Source organism: Lutjanus erythropterus, chromosome 6, assembly GCF_056507025.1.
Source record: "Lutjanus erythropterus isolate fLutEry1 chromosome 6, fLutEry1.hap2, whole genome shotgun sequence".
NCBI classification, from domain to species: Eukaryota; Metazoa; Chordata; class Actinopteri; order Lutjaniformes; family Lutjanidae; genus Lutjanus; species Lutjanus erythropterus.
In genome coordinates, this window is record NC_139322.1 from 33,223,262 (window position 1) to 33,250,998 (window position 27,737).

The 27,737-nt window shown below is 38.9% G+C and overlaps 1 protein-coding gene across 2 annotated transcripts; it reads right to left on the reverse strand.

Moving 5' to 3' along the window:
- Positions 1 to 564: 564 nt before the first annotated feature.
- On the reverse strand, positions 565 to 27,467 carry dennd2c (DENN/MADD domain containing 2C). 2 transcript variants are annotated; one of them, XM_084721713.1, is made up of 19 exons: positions 27,170 to 27,467; positions 22,592 to 23,709; positions 19,553 to 19,677; positions 18,575 to 18,657; positions 18,234 to 18,392; positions 16,254 to 16,332; positions 15,957 to 16,001; positions 14,190 to 14,374; positions 13,483 to 13,592; positions 12,683 to 12,752; positions 11,279 to 11,356; positions 10,722 to 10,862; positions 8,939 to 9,087; positions 6,922 to 7,099; positions 5,683 to 5,724; positions 4,017 to 4,125; positions 3,401 to 3,643; positions 1,544 to 1,630; positions 565 to 1,460 (listed from the first exon to the last, which is right to left on the reverse strand). In XM_084721713.1, exons 2-19 carry the CDS (start codon positions 23,473 to 23,475, stop codon positions 1,429 to 1,431), a joined length of 2,799 nt encoding a protein of 932 aa, XP_084577839.1. In that variant the 5' UTR covers positions 23,476 to 23,709; positions 27,170 to 27,467; the 3' UTR covers positions 565 to 1,428. The 2 variants fall into 2 exon arrangements, with proteins under 2 accessions (XP_084577839.1, XP_084577837.1); XM_084721711.1 differs by having other exon boundaries at positions 14,190 to 14,377.
- Positions 27,468 to 27,737: the final 270 nt, after the last annotated feature.

The window sequence follows — 27,737 nt, forward strand, 5'->3', positions numbered from 1 at the left end:
AGAGTGATATAACAGTTTAAATGTCCTGTCTGAAACAGCTGTCTGATGTCAGGGTAAAGTGGTGGAAATATTCTAAACACAGCGTACACTTAAATTGATATTGACTTTTTAGGTGGCTACAATACATTTTGCTGATAACTGTCCAGAGCACTACAATACTCAGCTTGGTGTTGTACTGCCTGCTTCTGCATACTGAGTGAATGCTGACCGCCATCTAATATGCCAACTATGGATAACTTCCCCATACACAACCACTTCCAATCCAAACTATCCCTGCAAGACAAACTTCTATATTTATGGACCTATCCTTTAATACACAAAAAATTACTTAAATTATCATTGGTTCAGGCCCTCTTGGACACCATGATATCAATAAACTATTGAAATATAATAGTGCTTACTCAGATATATCCTCTCTTTAAAGCAGATACTTATTTACAGTAAAAAAAAAAAATACACATCCGTATGGCTTCTGAAAAAAAAGCTTAATCGTAAGTATTTTTATAGGTATGCAGGGTTGTGGTACAACTTTTTGCATTATAAATGTCACAGTCATATATTACATATTGTCCTCGGGAACCCATTTATTTAAAAAGTATGCTGGACACATGCTTTAATACAAAAATATTCCAAATACTGTACACTGGTTCTGAACATTGTGCAAAATGTAAAAAAAATATTTACAACTCCAGTTAACAAGGAGAAATTAAAGGAGAGAAGAAAAAGACTTAATTTCCTCCAAATGTAAATACTCATTTTGATTGATGAGGTTTAACCTGCAGTCTAAACACTTTGAAATGTTCTGTCAGAGTTAATGAACCTCTACTTAATCTGAAAATCAAACAAACAGAAACACAGTAAACAAAAAGGTTTTTTACAGTTTGTGCTGAAGGGAATGCAACATGGATAATGATATTTTACATTAAAATTTATAAAAACATGCATCAGGTTAGAACAACAGACAATATTTTCAGCTGTAGAGTAACTTAAAAGATTGAAATGTAGCATTTAATGCAAAATGCACATATTGTTTAGGAGAGCAGAATCTAAATGTAAAGGTCTTGCAAGTAAACGTGTTTCCATTCAAAATCAAAGAGATGATAGTTGCAACCACACATGTTCAGGTTGATAACTGAGGTTATGCAGCTGCAATGATTTTTGTGTCTCGTTCTCAGGGCTTCATAAAACAATACTAGAAAAAAATAAAAACCGTTTTCCAGTTTTCGTCCAATAAGAAGTGCACTGCTCTCCTACACCCGTACATCACTGTAAGATGAGCCGAGTCCTCGCATGTCCAAACTCTTCACTGTCCCATTCACATCAAGACTCTTGATCCACATTCATTTCCTCAGATGGTCCGACAGCAGCAAGTGTTGTGTTTTTAATTACAAAGTCTTTCATTTAAAAGCCAAGGTGTTGGTTCTTGTTTCACTTAATTTGTAGGAGCTTCATCTTGCTTCCTAAAAGGAGAGGAGAAAAAAAAAAACATTAGCTGTAGGAAAAAACTTTGAAAGTGAATATTTGATAACAGAGCAACACTTACCGAGTCCTTTCAGAAACCTGTTCACACCACTCGGCTCTGGCTCAGGGTACGAATCCAGATACTCGGCCACTCTGACTTCAAAGAGACCTTGGAGAGAGATGAAAATGTTGATGTACCGCATTAGATATCAACTTGGTTAATTTTTTGAAATCCTGAAGTCTTAATTACCAATAGGTACAAAATGTCATGGAATTAGTCCTGTAGATCACTTCAGGATGCAATGGCTGCAGTCACTGGGAGAAAAGGCGCCTGTCAAAGAATGTCCACTGAAAGGGCTTATTTTTGCCACTGACAGCGTCTGAAAACATTACAGAAAGGATCATTTAAGATCCTTATTATTGAACAAGAAACAGCAGTTTTATCGCTTTCTTCAAAGCCACAAGACTCCATTAACAAATACAGTAATCTTACCCTTGTGTGACCTCAGTCTTTTTAACATTTTAAGAAGACCACTGTTGGACAATAACAAACATAACACAACTCCTGCGTTATGTGGGGTAAAATTACTCTTTTTGTCAGTGGGGTCTGGTGGCTTTGAAGAGAGCGATATAATGGCTGTTTCTGGTGAAGCAAAAAAGATCTTACTCTTAATAAAAAGGTCCATCTTTCTAGGGAACCTCTCAATAATGTTAGACACTTTGACACCTATTCTGAGTCTGTCAGTGGCAAAAAATGAACTTTTAGTGGACGTTAGTTTGACAGGCACATTTGCCCCCAAGGATTACGTTGGAGCTCAATCTGCTGCACCAGTTGCAAAGATTTTTGTACCTATAAGTCATTTAGACTATAATAACAAAATATGTATAAAAAAGGGCCATGGTTAAAAATATAACAATATTGCCATCATCATTACATTGTCCTCATATGTAAATAGTTTATTGTTTCAGGATTTTCAGATACTCTGCTTTAGGTCACTGCATTCTGTGGCTCATTTAATTTAGGTCATATGTCTGATTTAATATAATTAAATTACACACTGGCATTTTACCCTTTAACAGATTTACTGTGTGGAAACACACCATTTCTTTAGTCCGACTTCAATATGAAATGATACTTAATGTTCTTCACAAACATCAGAGAGTGCATCCATACTACTCTTCAAACTTTCACCACTGATTTTACAAGCAGACTAAAACAGCTAGTTTCTTTTTCAGTTATTATTTTCATTTTTTATTATTTGCAAAGACTGAATATTTTCCCACTCTTTACTTTTGCTGTATGTACACACTGGGGAACATTTAAATGGAGGGACAGCTTAGGCAGCAATGAAATCTCATCTCAAGGTATCAAAGATTCACAAAAAGGTTTAATCCAAGTATTGGCTTGTTTATTTTTCCTTCTACTGATTTTATTGTAAAAAGTACTCAGAACTTTTTGTCAGTGTGTGAGGAAGTTGTGGTGCTTCTCCAAGTTTTGTTTTGCCTTTTCAGCACTCATCTGCATTGTAATGGAAACAGAAAAAATACATTTACTCAGGGGTTTTCAAACTCTGAAACCATGGGCCTGACTCCCCTTAGTTTACTCACTTACTTTTGCTCAATTCCTGGATGTCTATGTGATCATGATCATTATGCAATCACACAGACATTCAAGTGTGAGTGAGTCAAGATACTCCAATATTGCTGTTTTACAACTTCAGACTACACCGAATATATCAAAAAGGTGTGTCCCAAAGCATTTATCAGTTTCTGACTCTGGGAAAATGGAAAAATGTTCCATCAAATCAAAGTTTGGTACAACATAATTTCATAAAGCTGATCCATGGTTTAATCAGGTTGAAAAATTGTCCTGCAATCCTTTCTTTTTTTCTTAAAGAATCATGTCTCATGATTATTGCCACGACTTCAACACACTTACCTCTTCCTCCTCCCTTGCGCAGCTCTTTGTCCTGAATGAAGCCAGCGAACATCTGCGTGTCCATGAAGAGCTGCAGGAACTGGCGGACTCCACGGGAGGGGTGAGATTTGCGGAAGCTGTCGCGCTGGAGCTCTCTGCTCCCGTTGGACGACTCGACCATGTGAAGAGGATAGTGGCCCACCAGCTCGACGAAGAACCGCACGAAACCCTCCGACACCAGAGAGCTGAGGTCAGCCTGCTGACCTGGACGGGACATGTTTTGGATTGAGAAAAACTGGTCAATAACTCCAGAACAGATGAAAGCTAACATATTTGTTTTGACATGTTAAAAGGCTTTTGCTTACATGACTTAGTGATTTAATATTGAAACCTCTTTATTGTAGTGCACAAATGGATGTATTTCAGATCATGATCTACACAGAGTAAACTAACGACTCTGCAGCACTCATCAGTTGTGTAATATTTTTTATCACTATATAAACAAGAAAAAAAAGGACCTTCATCTGCTGACGATACAACGCCTGTAGTGCTTTATAATCAGCAACTGGAAACGCTGAAATACCTGCTGACATACAGCATCTTGTTATTTGGCACATGTCATGTCTGTCATACCAACCTCCACTTTGGTCTCCATCCTCCTGGATCAGGATCTCTTCTCTCTCCTCCAGGATCTGCTGCAGAGCCGCCTGCAGTTTGCTGGGCAGGATGCAGTCTTCATCGCCCAGCTGTCACACATCACAGGAAAGCTCAACAGCAGTCACATGATGCCATTTACAAACATACATCTAAACTGTCTGGCACAGCGTCAAAGCACAAGAGGAAGTCGCTAAGTATTTGGATAGTGACCAAGTTCAAATCCAAAGTGCTGGACTACAGAGCCAAAAGAGAACAATGTGTCACCTGTTTAAATACCGACAGACTACACTGTGTATGTCAAAGATTCTTTAGCCCTTCATTCAAACCTTTTCATCAGTCACTACATTTACATGCACACCCATTTTCCACCATTATCCAGAATATGACAATATTCCAAAGTTGATACAGGTCATGTAAACAGCATATTCTGTTTAGTAGCACATTACTGGCTGCTGAAAGATATAATTCTTAATATTTACTGTATTATGCAACAGGTCGTCTTCTGAATGGAGCATTTTACAATTAAGACGTGGGATATTCTGGTATTATTCAGGTTTCAGGAGCATTCTTTAGACATGTATACAGCACATTCAAAATGTGCATCTCAATTACAATCAGCCTACAATTTGCAAATCTGGGGGAGAGATGCACGCACAAAAGAAAAGTCCACATTTCCAGTGGCAGACTTGCTTGACCGTGTGAACACAGCCTTTCTCTTTCATTCATTCAACCCCCTTCTTGAAAAGGTCAGTGTTGCGATATTTGTGCATATCCAAAAATCTGCTGACACCAAAGTCTTTCATAATGTATGAAAGTAGTAGTTGCGTTTCTCCTTCCAACCAGATATGTGGGTTTTTCCTTTGTGTATGCATCTCTACCCCCCAGCCTTCCACACTGTTGGCTAGTTTGCACAGAGTATAAACAGGCAAGATGCTGTGTGTTGCAAACTGCAGTAAAAACTCCAGTTTAGACATATTTTATGACTGCCCTGTGTACATGTCCAAAGAATCCCTAAAAATCTGAATAATATTGATATATCTTGCATTTCTTAATTGGAAAATGCAACATTCAGAATATGGCCAAATCAGATAATTCAGACCATATATGCTGTTTACATGACCTGTATCAAAATGAGAATATTGTCGCATTCTGAATAGTAGCAGAAACACAGTGTGCATATTAACATAGTGGTGATGATGTATTTCAAGCTGAGAAAGGAAGCAACCAGCATTACTGAAATTAAAACTCTGTAGACAGCTAATGTTAGAGCAAATCAAACAGTGCTTATCCCATTAGCTTGTGGTTAATAAGGAAAGAGGCCATGCCTGAAGATTAAGCTCACTAAATGAAATGTCAAATTAAGACAAACATAATAAAAACACGACCAAAACAAGTTAATAATGAAGTGAATAGAGTGAAACATGCAGCTCTGAATCAGCCTTCATGTTTGCGTCATGACACGATTGAGCTCAATGCTTAACATCCTCTGTAGTCTAATCTCTACAGTGCTTGTGGGTGTAACGTAATTTTCTCTCTGTCACCCTCAAAACATTCCCCATGCAAACAAGGGACAAGTGTGGGCAAAGCCACCCTTCCCAATGGGACCACACCTATCATTCCCACTATACACTGCAGTGTGTACACACCTGAACGACAAACTTGTCTGCACACAGATCCACTATGAGCACCTGGGAAGACAGTGAGAGGAAAGAATGACAGTTACAGACGGCAAGATTTCACAACAGTTATAAAGCTGTGAGGTGAGTCTCTTCAGGGTGTTTCTCCACAAATACTCACACACAATGGACGCTACTACATATAGTGTGCTGCAGTGGAGGCTTGACTGGTTGTCAGGTTACCTCCAGGCTTTACTAAGTTAACTTTAAGTCTTTTTAGACCTTTTTAATACCATTGAGTGCAATTTAATGCCAACTTCACAACTTACATACATGCAAAAGCATGAAAGATACCAAACAAAGATAGCAACAGCAAATACATACCAATCTAGGGATGGGTATCATTAGGGTTTTAGTAATAGATATAACACTTTAAAAAAAGTAACATCAGAGCTCATCAGTACCACAGCCTTTAATAAATTAGCTCTGGGGCACAAACATTTTTGTTATTTATGATGGTACAATATTTATATAATCCTATGAAAGGGTAAGAAAAAAATAAGACTGTAAATGAAATTTATTTTAAGGCGTTATTTTTATTTGTTTAGTTATTTGTTTAAGAGCCCACATGTACCCTTGTTAGGGACGGGCCGATCCAAAATTCAGAATAGCTATGGGTCTGATACTGGTTAAAATCACTGGATCAGATGACAGGAGAAAACATCCAATAGCCTATCATGAAAATGCTTAACCTAACAGTAGTGCTTTCATCATGTCCGCTGCATGGAGTTATTTTAAACTCAAGTAACAAAAAAAGCAAAACAGCTGAGTACAATATTTAAATTTAAAATTTGGAATGTTGAATGATGCTGACCAATCACAAATGCTGCTAAAAGTTCTTTGTGAGAAAGTTTTTTTTCATAAAAAGTAGTAGTATTGTTTAACTCCGCAATGTTGTGGGCTGTGTATTTCTGCGGTCATGGGATTAGAATAGATGGCTTAAGCAAAGTGCATCCATACAAATGTACTATTAACAGATTAGTTGTTCAAGAGAAGGAAAAAGAGAGTGTCAGAGTCATCGGATACTTAAGGCTGTGGTATTGATATCAAACATGGAAAAGTGGTATCGAGGCATCCGTAACTTGTTCTGGACTCATTTACAACAGCAATGAAGATGAAGACAAAACATTGCACTAAAACACTGTACAGGCAGACCAGTCTATTTAGACAGCAAATTGGACAATGATTATGAGGCATAATCTGACCCACCTCCTCGATGGGCAGCTCCAGCAGCTGTGGCAGGCAGGGTGCCAGCACCCCGATGAGAAATGGGGTGGGGGAGCAGCTGATGTCCAGCATGCTGGCTGGTAGCACAGGCACGAAGGTATGCTGCCAGGTGAAGGGGTAGAGCAGCGCCAGCACTGCATGACCACACCGAGACAACACACTGCAGCGAACAGGGGAGGAGAGGAGGAAAGATTAAACACACACAGATCATGTGAAACAAAGATATTGATCATAGCAGCGGTCACGCAATTACAATTCTTTTCCACCACATTTTCAAAGTGACCCACTGTGAGAGCCTTCAGCAAACAGTAGCTGTGTGTAAAAGACACAACTGATCTGTGCTAATACTCGTGGTGCAGTATTTACTCCTACAATTTCTGCTGACACTCCTCCCTTTACGGTCAGTTGCCTAATGCCTGCATGCTGTGAAATACCTCCTCCACTTCCCTTTGATTGGTCAGTTTCTAAGGCTAAATTTCTCTCATCTTTGAGAAACACTCTGCCAAGCTCAGCACTTTTTCCAAAGCACACTCATCTTGTAGCCACTCCCTATTATCTTCTGGATTTAAAAAAGTGACGAGTCATTCATCACTTTTCTCAGGAGTTGTGTCTTTAAGTTTCAAACTGCTCCTCAGCAAAAAGCAAACTCTGAATCCTGCAATTTTTAAATAACTTTAAACCCACTTTCTCATCTACATTTCCTCGCCAACCTCCCTGAACGTTTAATATCCAATCAACTGCTAGATAATTGTGTTTCTAATAACCTTTTTAGTTCAATTTTAGAATACTTTGTAGCACAGAAACTGCTTGATTATGCTGCTGAGTCCATTGCAACCTTTTAATCCTCATTCTAAGCACAGTTTTCCCACATTGCTTATCATACATTTTCACTTGATCACCTTTTAAATTATGTAGCTGTCCACGACCTTGCACTCTGATGGCTTTAGACCCTACCAAACACACAGGTTACACCTCAGGCTTAATAACAGCAGCTTATCCATATTTTACATCTCCATACTGTAAAGCAGTGGTTCCCAATCCTTTTCTATCACTGAGTAAACTGATGACACCTAACTAAGTGACATATTTTATAGATGCTTCATATTAAGTTCAATGCATAACAATAACAGTGCAGAACAACTTGTAAACTGCACACTTAGACCAAATAGTGAACGCAATAACAACAGAAGGTTTATGTAAAACCAGGGCAGTCATATTGAGATTATTTGACTGAAATTACAATACGATTAGTGGGAAAAGTCATTTTAGTGTTACAATTTTCATTTTTTTACTGAAAAAAGAATATTAAAATCATGATGATCTGTACTAAACAACTTTCATCTGCAGAACAAGACAAAGGTCATCTCTGCAGCACCTCATTATACGGCTGTTTTTCTCATACATTTTTCCTTTTTCTAAATACTGCAATTTGGTTCTGGTTCTGTGATTTGGATATTGCACTTGGCCGTATTGCAGTTTCAGTTCGATTTCAATTAATTTGCAGCCCTTTGTAAAAACGAGTGTGTTTTTAGCTAGTCTTTATAACAGTCAAATTTAATTTAAGCTCATTATTCTACAGGTACATTATCTCTTAATTAATTTACTGTCAAAAACAGAGAATTAACCTGCTGAATAATAACCAAACGTCCTTGTGTTTTGGAGCCTGTGTGGACCTGTTATTGTTGATGCTGTGTCCCTGTAGGGCCCGCGGAGACACTGTAAGTGATATTGGGTTGTACAAATAAACCTGACTTGACTTGCCACTGGGACTCTGCCACAGCTTCACACTGAGGCCAAGGTACACACAGATAAATGACACTGGCCCCGGGCCTGTGTGATGTAATCAAGCACCGACTACAGCTGGCAGAAATCAAGGCCGAGTCGAATTTGTAACATTTGTGCCTATCTCAATAACTTTGAATTGCCACTGTACATCATCTTACACACACACACAGATGGCTAAGTGGCCATGCAGTGTTTTGTGTTCCCACAGCGGTACCTGAGTTTGTCGGCGATGAAGATGACCCTCCTCTCAAGCAGAATGGAGGCAAACACCTGTAGCAGTTTCCCAACACTGAGACACTGCAGCAGACTGTCAAAGTCCACATGCTCCAGTCTGGAGTCCACCGGTCGACACAGAGTCAGTACCTGGAAAAAGAAACAAGAGCAGGCGCAGGCTCAGTGCAAATACAGTACTATAACTTGTTTACACTTGTTCCACATCGACTGTAGGCTGCATACCTGAAGCCTGTATGTTAATGCCAAATCAGACTTAACTTTATTCACAAAATTTTGACAATAAATATTCATGAATGTTCTATTTTAATGACTAAACTGTAATGACAAGATTAATGAAGGACAAAATAGTTGGCTCTGTTCAGGCAGACAAGCTCAGTTAGTCACAGTAGCCATCTTAAAAATCTAGCCAGCTTAGAAAGCATAACAAAACCATTAGCTGCTGCTGGCAGAAAGACTCTGAAATGATAATCATGCTTGCCAACTGTTAGGTGTAAGAGGATGACTAAGAGAAGAGATGATGTGTGGACCCATTTCTGTCATATTCAAACCAAAGGAAAGATAGAGTGGATCGTTCCTGATGAGGATGGAGTGCCATGTAGATTCAACCAACTAATTTGTCTGAAAAGACACCTGAAAACACCATCTTGCAGTGTCTGTCAAGGTAAATATCAGTTGTGTAAGTTGACTGATTTGACAACATGCACATTAATTACCTTTTAGGTAATTTAATTTAAATTTAATGTTAATATAGCTCAAATTTCTCTGTGGATTCAGGGCATGTTAGTGATTAATCATATTGTTGCACATTTGACAGAGCTCATGGTAAACATCTGTTTCTCAATGATAATTAATTTAAACTCATTCAGCATTAACATAATTCAGCAATAATTTTAGCTTTATGTAAAGTAAATAAACATGATGTTTCCAACATAATACTTGTCTGCCTTAATGACACAGTTTACACATTTTTACTGCTGACTTATTAAAACAGATCTCAGTCTGAGTGAATTATAACACAGAATTTAGCAGTAATATATAAAAAATCTCTTTCATCGGGAAGTAAACAAAATAAATGAAAATAATAATGATGCGCCAATAATGACTTATGCATCCATTTTTATATGATATGAAAGAATGTGTCAGTAACACATTCTCAGCCTCTGTAACTTTATACACTTATATACTTACTTCTCATTGGAAGTTTTACAGACATATCCTTCAGCAAAATCGATTGTAGTATCATAAAATGGTCACAGAAAATTATCACGAAAACACTGACCAAGAATACAATTTCCACTGACTAAAACAAAACAAACACAAGACTAAAATGTGACTTTAAACCGACTTCAATTTTCAGTTAGCGACTTGACTAAAATTAATTAAAAATTCTTGTGAAAATTAACACTGTTCTTTAGATATTCAGGTTATTCAAGACAATGGACTGATGGAAGTTGGCATTTTAAGAGTCAACCCACTGCTGAAACAAGAGAAAGTGGTGATTTTGCAACATTTCCTCTGAGTTTTATGGGAGGGGCCATTACTTCACTTATTTAGACTGTAAACAGTAATGAGTTCATTGATTACTGTTGACTGTTACAGCATATATATAGCTGTCCTGCCCCAACATGAACCCTTCAAAGCTGAAACAGCTATCCCTATTGTTTACACTGATAACCTTCCATTCTGAGTCATTCCGAGTCTGCAGAGTGGTTAGGAGGAACAAAACTACTAATTAACATTTCCTCTTTTGGTTCCAGGGTTACCTCATTCCCAGACCCAGGGAGGAAGCTCTTGACGGTGACTGTGCGTCCAGGGGCTGGAAACGGGGCCTCCATCACACTACGCATAAAAGGGTAAACCAGCGCTGGGGAAATCTCCCTGCGCCTCTCCACCTCCTCCAAAATCTGCAGCGACAGAGCCAGACAAATCACTGTGTGTCCTGGAGGAATGACTGTTGATTAAACTCTGAACAATAGAACAGAGGCATGATCCAGCTCTGCAGCACGTGAATATAGTTTTCCCCCCAGCCATATTAACGCTTACGGTTTGTAAATTTCACTGGGCTAACTGGAAAAGAAGGGTGGGACACAGCTGCATGCGTACAGTTTCTTTTCTGAAACACACACCCAGGAATTGCTCAGGATTATCTTCTAGTGTAGCCTCATTCCATCCTAATACATAGAAGGAGTTTGAGGGGAGCAGCTTTGACACACTTCAAGAGGATTAACACTGAACTTTAGCAAATCCAGCTCCTTTCATCTCTATAAAAGTCTTCTATCGACAGAAACAAGGAAGCAGACACACTGTATAGTTGCCTTACCTTTGCAAACAGGTTGAAACAGCCCAGTTTGCTGACAATACAGTGCACTTCAGGAAGTCTTTTCCCTTTTCCACTGGGCTAAAAGACACATATAGATTGACATGTCACAACACAGTTCACAACAGTGATATCTATAACAAAAAAAAAAAAAAAAAGCTGTTGCACGACGTAAGAAGCTGTACTTTGCATTGAATTAGACGAAAACTAGATATAATATGTTCTTTATTAAACTGTATTAGATACACAAAAGGTAATTAGGGACACATTACAACAGAATTGTACTGTAAACTAAATTGATGCTAGCCTGATCTACCAACTGGAGGCCAAAATTATAGACGTAGAGGAATATTCCTCTATGGGTTACTGCACAGACTTAATTGTGATTCTACTGGCAGAAAATGTGATATGATCAAAGAAGTAGGTATCATAACTACTCTATGTGATCGGCCAAAAAAGGTGCATCTCCAGTAGTGGATATGTGATTTTACTTTAGTTTACAGTACAATTCTGTTGTAATATGTTCTTAATTAAACGTCTAATGAAGTCTAACACGGGCCAACAAAGAACACGTTATTTTTTGTTTTTGTCTAATTTCATACAATTATGACTTATTACATGTTATTAGTGTACCACTGGGTGCATGGTGTCTAATTTGATACTAAGTACAGCTTCTTATGTCTAATTAATGTACTGTAAACTAAACTGCAACCAAAAATGCTTGTGAAACACATCAAATATAAACATATCACTGAACAATACAGGGCCAGAACATCAGGAGCCAATATTGTTGAAGGGAAAAAAATGGATCACGATCATGAGTCCAAAGTCTAAACTCACTTCATGTTTATGACAGCAGTGGTGAGCTTATCTACCAATAAAACAAAACATACACTCTATGTTATGTTTAGCCTAACAGTCTCCACTAAAGATAGAATAAACACAACAGAACATAGTTAAAGAGCGCTAAACAAGTTAACCACAGTATGTTTACAATAATAAAAACAAACTAAATAGAAAAAGCAGATATGCCACATAATTTCAACCTAAAAACACGTGTTTTGAAGAGAGCCCCAAAGTGGTCTAAAAGCAGCTCTCCTCGTGAGGCAACAGAAAGGGGGAAATTATGAAATTTTTCTTGCTCTCTGTCATTGATTCAGAGGTGGTTTATGGTCTGTGATTCACATGTACAGTACTGATTCACATCCCCTCAGAGATGTTGAGTAAGCACATGGCAGGCTCCCATGTCATCTCACACACACACACACACACACACACACACACACACACACACACACACACACACACACACACACACACACACACACACACAGACACACACAGACACAGACACACAAACACATACAAGCTCGAGTCAATGATTCAGACGCACACACCCACACTCACCAAGATCTTTCGGCAGTAACAAAACCAGCGGCTGCCATCCTCTCCGGTCAGGACAAAGGAGAAGGTCTCACTGCAGACACAATGCAAACACACAGGAAATGATATTCAAGATGATGTTTCACTGTCCTAAAAGCTACCATAATTGTACAAACATCCATGAGTCCTTGTCTAACAACTGAAAAAAGATTTGAAAGGTTGAAAAATATCTTCATTTAGAAAACAAAACAATATAAACAATGCGGTTAATTAATGTCAGGATTGTTTGGTCTATGGAGATATAAAGCAGAGCATATAAAGACTAGGTAAACAGACAGGTATGTCTTTGTTTATTTGCACACCCACAGATAAGTGAGGCAGTGAAAGTCATAACCTACATTACAACAAGGAAACATACCCGGTAGGAAAAAGAGAAGAAGAATGCCCAATGCCCCATAGCACTCAGAGATTTAATTAGATCGGTTGAAACTTTAATTATCCCTGTGGGGAATTTGATTTGTTGCAGCAGCAGCAGCAATTTATGGGTTACAGCTGACTGCTGATGATATAAATAGGAAAAGAGGAAATGGGGGTGTTCAACATAATACGACTGATAATTAGGGCACTGGAACTTATCAAAATACAGTAAATGAAAGAAAAACTGACAAGATTTGTTAGAACACATGAAAGGTGTGTATAATGACATAAAAGGAAATACACAAACAAAGGAAATGAATGGAAGGTGAAAAAACAGAAGTAGTATCATGTCATTTCTGTATACATCTAGCCTGCTATTAAAATATTACTGCAGTGCATGTACTGACCTCAGCATGTGTGCAGAGGGCTTCCAGTCCTGTGAGTCGGGGAAGCAAAACTTAGGAATGACCTTCAGCTGATCCTCAGCCTCTCTGGAGAGCCGGGATGACTTCTCAAACTGAAACACAGGGACTCAAGTTAACAGCAGCGGTTCTCCAAATGACTTCAGTGGTCAGTGATCATTTAACTGCATTATAATATAATTTATTAGGCTCCATCTACTGTAGGTTATACAATGACTACTGATATGCAACTCATAAAAAGACACTTCAAATAATCCACTATCAGTTCAAGTACAATAAAGTAAGAATGATTTATGCAAGGTTTACTTGTCTTGAGTATTTTTACATAACTACTTCTTTTCTCCAACAAATAACAATGAGTATCTTCCCTTAGAGGTGCCAGAGATGATAGCTTCTCAAAAATGGTCAACTTTTTACATGACAAGATTTTAAGTCACTACAATGAGCACAATTTCACACAGAATGACAAAAATCAATAACACTTTAACATGAAAGCTCTTGACTTTTGTAAACAGGAAATTCCCCTTGAATGGTTCCTCATCATGTAAGATCTAATTTTGCTAAACAAGATTATATTTTGGACATGAAACTGTCTGTACAGAATACCATTCATTTAATGATTTTATGATTAAAGTACAGTTATGTGTTTCTCCTAAAAGAAGGGTGGGGTCATATTAGAAGCTCCCTCTAACCATTTTGGGGAACTGCTGCGTGATTTCAGGGGAGTAGGTGTTTCCCGGGGAGCCTTTTCTCAGCGACACCACCACAAAGATCTGGAAAAGTTGCTGCTGCTGCAGCTGGATCAGGTCTCTCTCCAGGGTGCGGTAGCCTGGCCGACGTTTCAGTGTAGACTGGATGTAAACTGATCTCCTAGAGCCTGCTGGACACCACACAAGGAGACTACATTGTAATATTTGTCCTGGGACGTATCCCATCCCGCACAGTGAAGCAATATGAAGCACTTTAAATATCAATATACAGTATAATGGTGAAGTTAACTCCGATTACACAGTATCAAAAACAATGTTCATGGATAACTGGTAGTCTGTATTTAATGGCGGTAGTATTATTTGAGTTTCTCAGAGTTAAACCAACTTTTCCTATAAGCCACATTGTTAAGCCTTTCAAAGAGTATGTTGACTGGATGTGCGTTTGTTTTATTTGACTTTCCTGAAGAGGCTCAACAGAAGCCACAGTTAATGACGACTTAAAGTGAGTGACCACGTTAGCCCAGACTAATATAACTTGACAAATACTGCATTGGAGACATTTCCACAAAATCTGCAACAGGCATTCATGGTACCCAAGGATGAAATTTAATAACTGTGATGATCCTGATGTTTATTTGTGTGCCATCATTGGGTCAGTTTAAACTGTACTTTGATTTATGGTGTTTAGTGCTAATTAGCAAATGTAACCATGCTAACATGCAAAAATCAGGAGTTTTGTGAACGCTTTAAAACACAGAAGTCACACCATAACAGCAACTAACCAATTGAGGCAGCATTAGACAAGCAAACTCCTGTATTCTGCAAAGTAAAAGTACTGTTTTTGCTGTAGGAATCTGGTTGCTTTGGAGAGGGTGATATAACAGCGGATTCCAAAGGCTGTCCCATGGCAAAATAAAGTCCTGAAATATTCTGCATATAAATGTGCACTTAAACTGATACAGATTTTTTATGTGGCTAAAATACATTTTGCTGCTGACTATGTCCACAGCAATATATTGCTTAACTTCCTACTTCTACACCAGTACTACGACTATACTACTTCCCCAAAACTGGAGGTACATAGACCAACTCTGAATAAGTAACTCATACAACCCACTTTAAAAATCTGAACTACCCCTTTAAGTAGAGCCTCATAGAGCTGACAGCCTGGCTACAGATTCCTAGTCTTGTTTCAATCAATGATTAAGTCTTTAAAATAGCAGAAAATTGTGAAAAAAAAAAGAAATGCCCAGAGTCAGCATCATCCGACTGCTTGTTTTGCCAGACCAACAGTCTAAAACTCATATTTACAGCATTGTAAAAGAGAGAAAAGCAGCAGGTCCTCACAGAGAAGCTGAAACCAGCGAGGGTTTGGCATTTTTGATCAATTTTTTGATAAAAGTCAGTCAGCCAACTGTTTCAGCACTAATCTTGATGTCTCCATCATGGACATTCAGGTGCATTATGGTCCCATTATTGTCATACGTCACTTGATTGAACACAAATATGTCACATGTGTTCAGCATTAACAGGAACTGAAGAACGTCAATGAGCTAATAAATTCTCTAGGCACACTATGAATTTTTTGGGTTTTTTTTCATGCTGCCCTGTGTTTATACTTGGAACTTTGACTGATGAAGTAAGGATTTCTTACTCCATACATGAAAATGTGCCTCTAAACTTTAATCTGAATACCAGACTTACAGACATAAAAGGGATATTACAGACGCATTAACTTTATGGTGATACCTTTGGTGTTGTCCTCAGGGTCGCTCTCTGTCCCGCTGGTCTCCTCTGTTGATATAAATTAAAGGAGTGAGAGATTAGGGAGAAGCAGAGGAATGGAACAGACTTGAGGAGCCATAATCAGATGCAGACAGTCAGCCTTTGTTTCATAATCAGCGGCTTCGCCTACTGCAGATGGCCTTGTGTGTACCATCAAAAGCTGGGTATTTCCACCAAGAGGCTCAACTTAATCTTATTGAAGTGTTGATGTGGGTGACATTTGGGCATCTATGACAAACTGTGTGTGTGTTTGTGTATTACCTCGCACTGAGACTCCCAGGGTCTTTACTCTCTTCCTCCCTCGCTTGTCGTCAAAGATGGTCTCAATCTTGTTGACATACTGTGCAGTAGAACACACACAGGTACTTTTCAGGCCCATAATTTCACAGCCATTATAGAATCATGATTACAGGGAATCACAATATAACAGCCTCTAAGTACATAATTACATTATAGATTTTCAGCATTTTTTACCCTTAACATTCCTGCATTCTTCTGTTAATGCCTTGAACACTGTTGAAAATTCGACAGTGAACTCAAGTCAGCTGAGGCTCTACATTAAAGAGACAGTTTTGAGTATTTGAAGTGGGGTTGTATGAGGCACTTATCCATAATAAGTGTATTACCCACTGCAGATGGTGGTCAACAGGCCCCCAGTTCACAGAGGCAGATAGGAGTACCAGTATGAAAGCTAAGCAATATAGTGCTAAGGACAGGGTTAGCAGCAGCATGTATTTTAGCCTGAATAAAGAGGTCCATTGAAAAAAAAAAGTTTATGTGTATGCTGTATTTAGAATATTTTCACCTCTTTACCTCACTTTCAAACAGCCTCTTAAAATGCCATAATATCAGCCAAATATTGTCCTCTTGAAACCAACTAAACCCCATTATCAGTCATTATAAGTTAGTCATTTTACCTTCCAGAACACAGGAGATGCTGACCTTACATTGCCTTGATCTGTTTGTTTGTGTTATTGTGTCACTTCAGTGTTTTAAAAGGACAGTTCAGGTTCACCAAAGTCACACAATAACGCTAATAAATCAAGGAAGCAGTATTCCAGCAGCTGCTGTGTTCTGTAAGGTAAAACTGATTTTGTCCATGGTGTCTGTTTGGTTTGGAGGCAGTAATATCTGTCTTATAGAAGGGCAATTATTAGAAAAGTTTGTCTGACAGCAAGGTAAAGCCGTGAAAATATCCTGAATATAGTGTACACTTGAAAAAAGGTCCTCCTTAAACAAAAATCAATTGATTTAAGTGGCTAAAATACCTTTTGCTGCTGACTCTGTCCACAGCTTAGTTTCCTACATCAATGCTCCTCCAGCTTCCCCAACTTGGGGGCATGCCAACTGCCCATCTACTGTAGATAATACCCTGAGTATGGATAAGTACCTCATACAACTCCACGTGAAATAATCCAACAAAAACTGTCCCTTTGGGTTCAACACAGAAACTGGCACATACAGGAAGCTAAGACTTATCTGTAAGAGGACATGCAAAGTGCCGCCTGCTGAGGAGGCGAACTTGTATGACAGAGTAAGGAAAGAAACTAAAATGCCCCAACTAAGATAATGCTACTGCTGTTATACAGAAAAACACAAAATGAGGTGTTATGTTTGTCTGTGGCCATTTTCATTGTTTAAACCTCTTTGTTAAATATGCGATCTAAATAAATTTAAGAACAGCTAGTTAACTAAATGTTCTTATTACAATTTAAGCTTTTTATTCTAAACTATTTATTTTTCAGTTACATAACAGAAAACAAACAGATGAATGACACCTCGTTTAAACACCATCTAAAAATAAACCTGAATAGCATTGTCAAACCGGATAGGAGAGACAGTCCAAGCGTCAAGTAGGTTTGAAGCTATAATCCTTTTCTATTCATCATCACCCTTACAGATATCAGTTAATGTCAATGTTACTGTACCTTATCGTCAAAGTTCCTGCCCAATGTCCCCTCTCCTTCCACTGCCATGAGTCATACAGTACAATTAAATGAATGTTTTCTGTCTAAATTCTCACGAAGCATTCACACATGTTGCTCTACCACTATCTGTTTCTTTCAGTGTTCTCTCCTTCCTGCTCAACAAGTCACCACCCCTTTTTTTTTCTTTCTAACACAACATATGATTCATCAGTCAACACAATACATACCACTTTGTTTTTTCAACCATATGGTAATATAAAACAACAAAACACCTCAATCAGTGTGAAAACCAATGTCAAGATTTACTGTTTACCTGAGGCAACCTCTGTGATTTTTGAGTGCTTGTGCGGCGGGGTGTAGCTAGTTTGGAACTGTCCACAGGGACTGAGGATTTGGATGATGCAAAAGTTTGGAACCTCTTCCTCTCAACTTTGCTGGCATGGCCTTGCAACGTTTGAGGTTTTGGAGGCAGCTGGAAGACAAGAATTGAGGAGTTATCACTCGGTTTGAAATAATAACATGTTATCACACTACAACACTTCCTTCTTCCTCCCTTAGAATCTCAGGTTAGGCAGTGATCATTTGATACACACAACTCATGAAAAAGACTTCTGTACCGTGAAAAGGACACATAAATGGAATGTCTTCCATTACCTTTGGGCCATGAGGCCTTGCAATAGGGAGACACATGGGAGACAGCTTGACATCCTCGTAGGGGTTATCTCTAGTCACTTCACCTAGGGGAAAATAGAGTGATGGGAAAAGATTAGACCACCACACCTAATACTTGCTTTAGAGAAGACACTAAAAGTAAATGAGTGAGGGGTCTTTCCATCAAAAAGCTGGAGCATTTCCATATTATTACACTCTGATTTTGATATGTTTTCATGTTAGTTTGATGTCAGTTTTAAGTTATGAATATGGATCCTGTCAGGACTGCAGCTAATGATCATTTGCATTACTGATAAATCTGTTGTTAATCTGTTATTTTCTGGATTGAACTTGAAATGCTGCACAACATTTTGCACAGCCCAAGGCATGAAAATGACAAAAAAATATATTTTTAAAAACTTAAATTTTAACTTTATCCATGACTCTTAATAGGTATATTTGAACAGAAGTAGCCCTTTATGCCTAAAATAAAGGGAAATGTACATTTATGCACTTGTAACAAACAAATTATACACATTTCAAAAACTTCCAACATATATTGCATTATCTTAACATCAGTACCACTACCTATAACATGAGACGTGTGTGTCTTTTCCCATCTGGAATAAAACTCTCAAAATGTCACAATGTTCCAGAAACTGTAAGATCCATGGGAAACCAGTAGTGGGAAGCAGGTCCCCATTGTATGCATATTAAATGTTTTTTCCTGATGAGTTCACTCGTCCCTGTACAGAATCGCTCCATAACAGGCTCTGTTATGGCAATATAATAAGTTCTAAATGGGTTTTAAGTTTGTACATTCAACCAATGGCAGGCTGCAAACTGTCATTATGACTTCCTGTCTTTGCCTCTAACAAAACCAGTGCAAAGTTAAGCAGCGTAAAATACATGACAGCCTGACAGTCAGGGTGATGAACAAATGTTCTCTTCAGTTTACATGCTACAGGGATTTCAACTTACAAACGATGTCCTCATAAATATTGTCGTCAGAGTACGCATGGTAAAGGCCTGAGTTCCTGGCCTCCTCTCGGAGCGTGCCTTGCTTCGCCGTCAGACGTGCCGCATCCTCGTACTCAAAGGACTTCCTGTGGCAGTAAGGCAAGAGCAGTGAAAAAGAGGGTCTTGGCTGCTGTCTAAAAGATAGCCACAATATTACTGTTCACCCTATTGTTCAGCCACCGTCCCAATGCAACATTCCTTATGTTGACAACAAATAGCAAGACAGAGAGAGTGTGATAAACTGTCATGATAGGAAATGACATAGCATATGGTACAAATGTTAGTGGAAAAAAAGCAAAACAAGAAAAAAGTTTGATAGGATTTAAACAGAAATAGCAGTTGGCAATATGACAGTGTCAGCTGACATAGTAAAAAATAGGTCACTGTACAACTTTCCTCCTCTGAAGGCTTTAAAATGAAGAAGCAGCTCCATTAATCTACATGACTTTAGTTCTTGTAATGCATACATGATCAATCTGGCTCGGTGCTGAAATCAAGACTGTTACATGATTGATGATTCATGTTCAGTGTGATGTAATACTTAACCTCGTGGAGGTATTTCATAACGTAGTACTAGAAGGAATGACAGCTACTGACTTCCTCTGAAGTTGGTATAAGGAGTCCCGCAGAACTTTGCTAACTGTGTGTAGACATTAGGGCTGTGTTTTGGCAAGAATATGGCAATGTGATATGTAGCCCAATACAGGGTTTACAACTGAATACAGTCAATGCTATAAGCAAGACAATATATTGCTATTTTTTAAATTTAATTTTAGAATAAGTGTCATAATATAAAGAACGTACCACCATATGCATAAAATCTTTTAATGCAATCAGAACAGTGACGATGAATAACAACCCTGCTATCTAGCGGATGGGGGTTTAAACACAACACAAAATTGCCATGAATCTTTGCCTGTATCACAATATCACAATAGTGTTTTTGAGAATCAATCCAATATATTTCAATACTCAAGTATACTGATATTTTTCACATCCCTGGCAGAAATGGTAGGACTGTTGGTGAGAGACAAGTTATTGACATTAACTGAAAAATAAATAAAATAAAATAAAATAAAATGCATTAGACAGTAAAATTCCAACTTGAGAAGACCTAGACTGTCACCTGCTTCCTGTCACTCCTTAAATTTAGTGCCAACTTACAAAAATTGACATGTTTTTGAAAAGGAAAAGGAAGAGTGGAACTGAAGAGTGGACCTTAACAGGTCATTGCCACTCAGTCTTGCTTCCATTTTTTCTCAGGGGCCACTTGTGGTATTGGGGCAAAATATTCCCCTGCGACCCAACAAGCATTTTACCCCATAACCCACCTTTATAAATGATGTCTGCAAAACGGGCCAAGTGGGAACTCATAGGTGGGGGGCAAGGGGGGAAAATACCACTCTGTTTGTTCAGTAAATCCAGAACCTACAAAACGTCTTTGGAGTTTGGGCCAGGAAAGAAATTCTCATCGGACTGAATGGGTGTCACCTTTGCACGCTGTATCTAGTATCTAAAACATCTATGCAAAAAACCAAAAGAACTCCTGGACAATTAAAACTTGCAAGTATGATGCAGCATATACAAAGTCTGGATATACCACTGCATGTAAGAATGGCTATGAGTGCCACAAATATGTTCACCACCTCAACACCCTCTAAAAAGAGTGTTTAAACCAAAACAAAAACACCCCACGGTGGCCAAAAAAACAGTCGACTTTGTGTTTTCAAAGGAATCTTGCAAAAGAGGGTCCCCGGCTATGAGCTAATGCTGAGTTCAGGCAGGGTTGAGTTCAATAGACTTGACTCAATGACTGATTACTGATGACCAACACAAAAAAAACCCCCAAAGATTATTTTAGTTTATTACACCCAGGCTCTTTTTTTCCTTTTCAAATGGCTAGGGCTGAACATATTAATTGAAATTTTATCGAACTTGCAATATGGTCTAGTGCAATTTTCAAATCATAGGGTGCACAATATTTATTAAAGGCAAAACATGTGTCCTGGCCAACACATCATTCTCTAGACTTAAGAAAACATCTTTGTTTAGTACAAATCCCTGAAAAAAAACAAACAAACAAAAAAAAAAACACTCCATAATCATTTTAATTTGTTTTTCAATGAAAATGAGAATGATGTAAAAAAGATCCTTTCTTCAAATATCACAAATCATATCATAATTGCAATATCCGTCAAAAATAATTAGAATTCTATATTTCTTTGAAATCATTCAGCCCCAAGTCATAGCTCTGTCATTAAAATGTTAAAGCTTCCATCTGTTCATTTAAGTGAAGACGTAACGTGTAATGCATCAAAGACTCAGTGGTGATTATTTTTGTTATTGTAACCATGGTTTGGGTTTATGTAATTGTACTAATTCAGTTTTATTCGTTTTTTTTCTAGCACTCATATTCAGTTACACAAGGCCTCTCCTGCTGAGTCAACAACAGTCCTGGACAATGTTTGAATGATAATGACAGACAACACCAGGACATGACAGTTATTAGAAGTCATGTCAGCTAATAAGTCCTGAGCTGAATGTGCACATGACACAGTTGTCTAGTTGTCATGTCTTGTTTTGCTTGGCTGTCAGTGAATGAGCGCCAGTGAGTGTGAGAATGTGTGAGTGTGCGTCTATGTGTGTGTGTGTGTGTGTGTGTGTGTGTGTGTCTGCGGATGATGACCCTGGACGCCGTGGCTGCTGAGGAACTAGGCCACATTCAGACAATGGAGAACAATGCTGCCAGATATCATGTGACATCACACCTGGACCCCAGCCAGCAATTAGGCTCAGTAGTACCCTCCCCAAAACTGTCCTAAATACAGTCTGCTGATCTTCAATAAACAACAGTGTGTTTTAGCCAGTCCAAAGCAGAGAACATTTTTACAAAATTTGTATCAGCTGGAGCTGTTGTCTCCAAAGCCATGATCGAGATCAAATAAAGCACAGCGGAAATTCCACCCCTTCGAGAAGCTTTTAAGAGTTATTTGTACTCACCTGTTCTTTTTATGCCTTGAAAGTCCATTAGTCTTTTCTACTGGACATGGAGGTGGTGGGAAGTTAGGGGGGCGGGCGACCCTCCTGCTCCTCACGTTGGACTGGTTGTTATGAGGAGATCTGCTGTCCCACTGCATTGTGCGTCCCTCGTTGTTGGTGGTGGTGGTTCCCCGATACTGGAATGTCCGCTGAGGTTTGGGAGGACCCTGAACTTCACCCAAAGAGTCCCTGCCTTTCTCCCACAGCAGCCTGTCCCCCTCAAGCTTTCGCCAGAAACCCCGTGAAGTGTAGAAGTTCCCAGCGGGCATGTTGTCTTCTTGGTCATCAGTTGATAGAGGTAGAGGTTTGGAAACTACTTCAACATCCAAGATCTGATCCGTTTTTTGGTTGCCACTGGCAGCAACTATTTGTTCAGCTGTAGAGTTGCAGATGTTAGCCTCCACTTTAGAGGGTGTAAATATTTGTGCTGTAAGTGGTTTATGTTCTGGAGATGTGGTTGAAAATTCAGTGGAACACTTCTGCAGAGATTCGGACTTCTTACCAACATTTCCAGATTGTGATGGGTCTTCCCGAAAATCTAAGCTCTTAGCTTTTGAGAGGCTAGCCTTTGCGTGAGGCCCCCCTCTCGACCCCCCACTGCCCAGGACATCTCCAGACAGACTTCGAGATACAGTCGAAGGATGTGCTTTCACCCCAGCATCTGGGCTGCTGCCCTGCTGACTGCGACCTTCCCACTGGGATATCTTCTCCCTGATGTTCACACCCTGCTCGCGAGAAGGGGGCCTCCCTGACTGGCGGCCCTGCCAAGCCACGGTGGCCCCTTTCTGCAGGCGATCAACCTCACCACCCCCTCGCCTGCCCTGCTCCAGCCTCAGAGCCAGCATTTTGAGAGGGGGCAAGTGTCTGGTCACCCTCAGTTCTCCATTGGCAAATGTATCAGGGATTTTGGACAAGAAAAAAACAAAAAAAAAAGGAATCTGTTGTCAATTAATCCAGAAATGATAAGTGAAAACAGGAGCGCCACGTGGTTTCTTGTTGAATCTGTTTCCTTTATGTCCTCATGTGTCTTCTTGTTCTAGCAGAGTGTCATGTCCCCCTTGTCTCCTTTTGTAAACAACCTAAAAAAAAAGACAAGACACAGAAATTACTCATCAATCACTGCACTTAAAAACAAGCCCAGACAGCACACCATAGGGTCAAAGGGATACTGAAGCAGCACAGGAGGTAACTTTTAAAACAGCACACATCTGAAGAAGTCTACAACCTGTAGGCTGGGACACAGAGAAGGTCAGGAAGGACAGGCTCCTGTCAAGGTCGTTTTCCAAAAATAAATCCAGCAAGAATAAGGAAAGACATTGACAGGAACAAGGTTACCCGCAGAGTTCTGCTGCTGCGTGTCTGTGTCTTGAGCCGCCCCAACCCTCCTCTCTAGCCTCAGGGGAATTCTGTCTCTGTAGCTGTTGTCCTTAACTGCATAGCTGGCCAAATACGAAATGCCAAATGATACAGCAAAGCATTAAATCTAATTTAGACATCTTGCAGAGCTGTCTTTCAGATGAGAAGAATGTGCATTATATGTGATTTCAAAGTGCTTCAGAAGCAAGAAAACACATTAATCTCAAGGCATAACACATAAAGAGCCACTGACAATTATATGGATGACAGAAAACATTTTAACCACACCTATCTATGCAGTGGAATAAAAGCTCCTGAAATGGGTAAGCTCTTTATCAGACCCAAGATAAAAACATAGGACTTTCAAATCTAATTAACTGATGACTTGGATAAAAATGTGTATGGTAGGGGCCTATAGGCTAAAACCATAATTTATGGTCTCGCTTCCTCTCATCAAATGCTATCACACACAAAGACTTGATGTAAAGTTGTGCAGTGGCACCCACCCTGCCTCATATTCCCTGTGCCGACATCAATGCAGTCACTGTACACTCTTGTACAGCAGCTCCTGGCTTGCTGGAACCAAACCATTTGGACACGTTGCACATTAGGACCGACGCTGAATGTGGAGAAGGGGAGACATGGTGAAATTCCACTGCACAGCTCATGATCATAATAACTCTATGAACTGCATTCCTGCAGAGCTGTACAAGAGGGGGGTCGGGGAATAAATTTAACAAGAGACAGTCACTCGGTCACTCTCGCAAGTGATGCCTTTGTTTGGTTTGACCTAAAATCAAATGTATGCACGCTGGAATGCTGCTCAATCATTGCCAGACCATGCAATGACAATGCGACTCCCAAACTGACCCACTTGCATTATTTGTCCGTGTGCGGTATGTTGTACAGGAAGGCATGAGTTGCGTTTCCTGAGCGGCAGGAAGAAGGATCAGCAGACTGTCCATAATTATGGTGCAGTGAGCTTTGCACCCAGTTGCAACCACTGATTTGAGCTATGTTTAGATCATCTATATTCAAACTCTGTGACAGTAATCAAACAGTCTTTGAAATGCAGTAAATCCAGAAATATACAGCTACTTGCTGGTTACAGTAATATCTGCAAACATAAAAGTGTAAGCCCATTCTTTCCCGTGGCATACAGTAAAAATCAAATGTTACTGCTGGTGAGGCAAACTGAGAGGTGCTGTGATATCAGGTGACAAAGCCAGAGGGTAAGTCAACATAAACTTCACTGATGTGTACGAGGCTGTCAGCTCTGTAGAAAGGTATCCTCATATTTTCTAGTGAAACTCACTGACTCACCTGCTCTGAAACCAGACAGGGGACCTAAGAAGCTGTAGTACCCCGTCATCACTTGGCAGCTAAATTAAACCTAATTGCACCTTCAAAACCACCACAAAACGCCCTCCCAGAGGAGCGCTGCATGACACAACATGTTGTAGGTGAGGTATTGTACGACTGTGGTTCACCATCAACAGCGACAGTTAAAGCTATAATAAAGGAAAAATGAGGGTTTGCTAAGTGCCAGCATTAAAAGGCGTACTAAGACAAAGTGCCTCAAAATGACTGATCCATCACCAGCCACCAGAACAGCTTGTGTGCATACAGAAGGCAATTTTTACAGCACTGGTGAAAAACTGATAGACCATGACAAGTTCCAGCATTTGCTGTCAATGGCTGTGGATAACACAATGCTGAAACTGTCTCCAAATTCTCTTATAAACTCAGACCAAGACAGCTATAATATCAATTAACTTACATTATTACTATATAATTATAATAAGGGCTGCAACTAACTTTTCATTGTTGATTAATCTGTCAATTACTTTCTTGATTAATCAATTAGTTGTTTGGTTTATAAAACAGCTATGAAAAATGTCAGTCAGTGTTTCTGAAGACCCAAGATGACGTCCTCAAATGTCTTGTTTTGCCCACAATTCAAAGATATTTGGTTTACTATCATAAAGAAGTTTTGGGGAAAAAACAAAACAAAACAGAAAATATTAAAATTTAAGAAGCTGGACTTCCTAAAAAATTACTCAAACAAATGGATCAATTAGTAAAATATTTGGTGATAACTTGAATAAGCGATTCATAATCGACTGATCTATAATAGTTACAGCTCTGTATATAATGTTTACAATTATATAACTTAAAAGCTTCAGAACAAAGAATATTCAGATTAATAGTGTCCCTGGTGTGGATTTAACCCTTCTCTCTGAGGGGATTAGTTGCATTTACATCTCCTATACCTCCAGTCATAGTCAGTTATTCATTAATTCAACTGCTTTTCCTGAATTTTGCAACACCTACAGATGATTTCCATTTAGATTTGCATTAAGGTCCTATAAACTTAGCAAACCCTCTGACCTGAATTTGTCAATTCGTGGTATTAGTTATGTTACTTCTGTTATGTTATATGTCTCTAAAAAAAAAAAAAATTACTTAACTGCAGTGAAATGGTGATAGATGCAGAAACAGAGAGAAAAAAAATGAGTCTAACCCTGGTAAGTGCCCTCGTTCTGTGTTATATGAACATAACATCTTGCCAAACTCCCTTCAAAACTATATAAATTTAAAACGTTATTTGCTATTTCTAAGTTTAAGTTACATAGAAACTGAACTCAATGAATCCTCTGACTCGTTAAGAAATACTCTGTAATTCGGCCGTAACGAAACAATGTAAAGTAACGTTAGTTAATTGCTTAAACTGCAAGCTCTCTTCCAACCACCTGGTTAAACGTCTTCAGAAGTCCGTTGGAGAAGCGATAACATTACGAGAATAACGCTTTTTTTTGCTTCTGATAGTTTATAATGTACTACAAGGCAGAGTTTGATTATTAGCGGCACGTTATGAAGTATAAAGAAGTTTTCAACTCACAATACTTCAATAGACTTTGGTGTTGGACAAAAACTATACGATTTAGACAAATACAGTTGAGCTAACTTACACACTTTTACCGACAGTAAGTGGATTATGTTAAATTGCTGAATGCTATAAAATAAAACTCTTAGCTCTTAGGTTAACTCATCCAGTCTAACTAGCTGGCGTTAACGTCAGAAGACAGAGAGCAAGTTAGTCAGAGAAGTTCAGTGATAAGATATTATTAGAGCAAAAATACCAAAAAGGTAGATAAATAAACTACATGTACCGTAACTTACCGGTCGCAGCAGCAAATCTCATTTTCTTTCATCATTTTCCTTTCGGTAAAATGAAAAACACAATAAAACCAGAGTCCGCTCGGTCGCATCGTTCAATCTAGAGAGGTTTGTTAGCTAACTGTTAACAGTATACGTTCAGGATGACGTACACATTCAGTTACTGTAAAAACAAGAAAATAAACCTTTAAGAGGGATACAAACGTGTCCTCTGTACTAATAACTATACACAACAACAAAGAACGTGGCCATAGACAAGAGAAAAGTAAGGCAGAACACTCCTCGCCCTCCTCTCAGGATAATTAGTGTCAAGTCAGCCGGAAAATATAGGACTTCCGGTTAGACCTACCAAAATAAAATCCTTGATGCGCGGCACTACAGGTCAAACCGTTTTTTCCCATACACTGTCAAGTTTTTAGATTTTTTTTTTGTATATCGCTTGCATAGTTTTCTTTCAGACTAGTGGAAAGAACACTATTTAAGTGTCTATTTAAGTAATATGTATGTTCAGGAAATACATGAAAATCAGTGCATATGCATTTTTGATTATTTGAACCTGAAAGTTCAGAAA

Bases quoted from the DNA above. Each gene is read 5' to 3' on its own strand.
- dennd2c (XM_084721711.1), bottom strand. From the start codon at position 23,475: ATGCTGGCTCTGAGGCTGGAGCAGGGCAGGCGAGGGGGTGGTGAGGTT. The intron at 14,378-15,956 runs GTATCACCATAA...TGTGGTGTCCAG, and splicing joins CCCTGAGGACAACACCAAAG to CAGGCTCTAGGAGATCAGTT. The intron at 3,644-4,016 runs GTTGGTATGACA...TGTCCCGTCCAG, and splicing joins GGATGGAGACCAAAGTGGAG to GTCAGCAGGCTGACCTCAGC.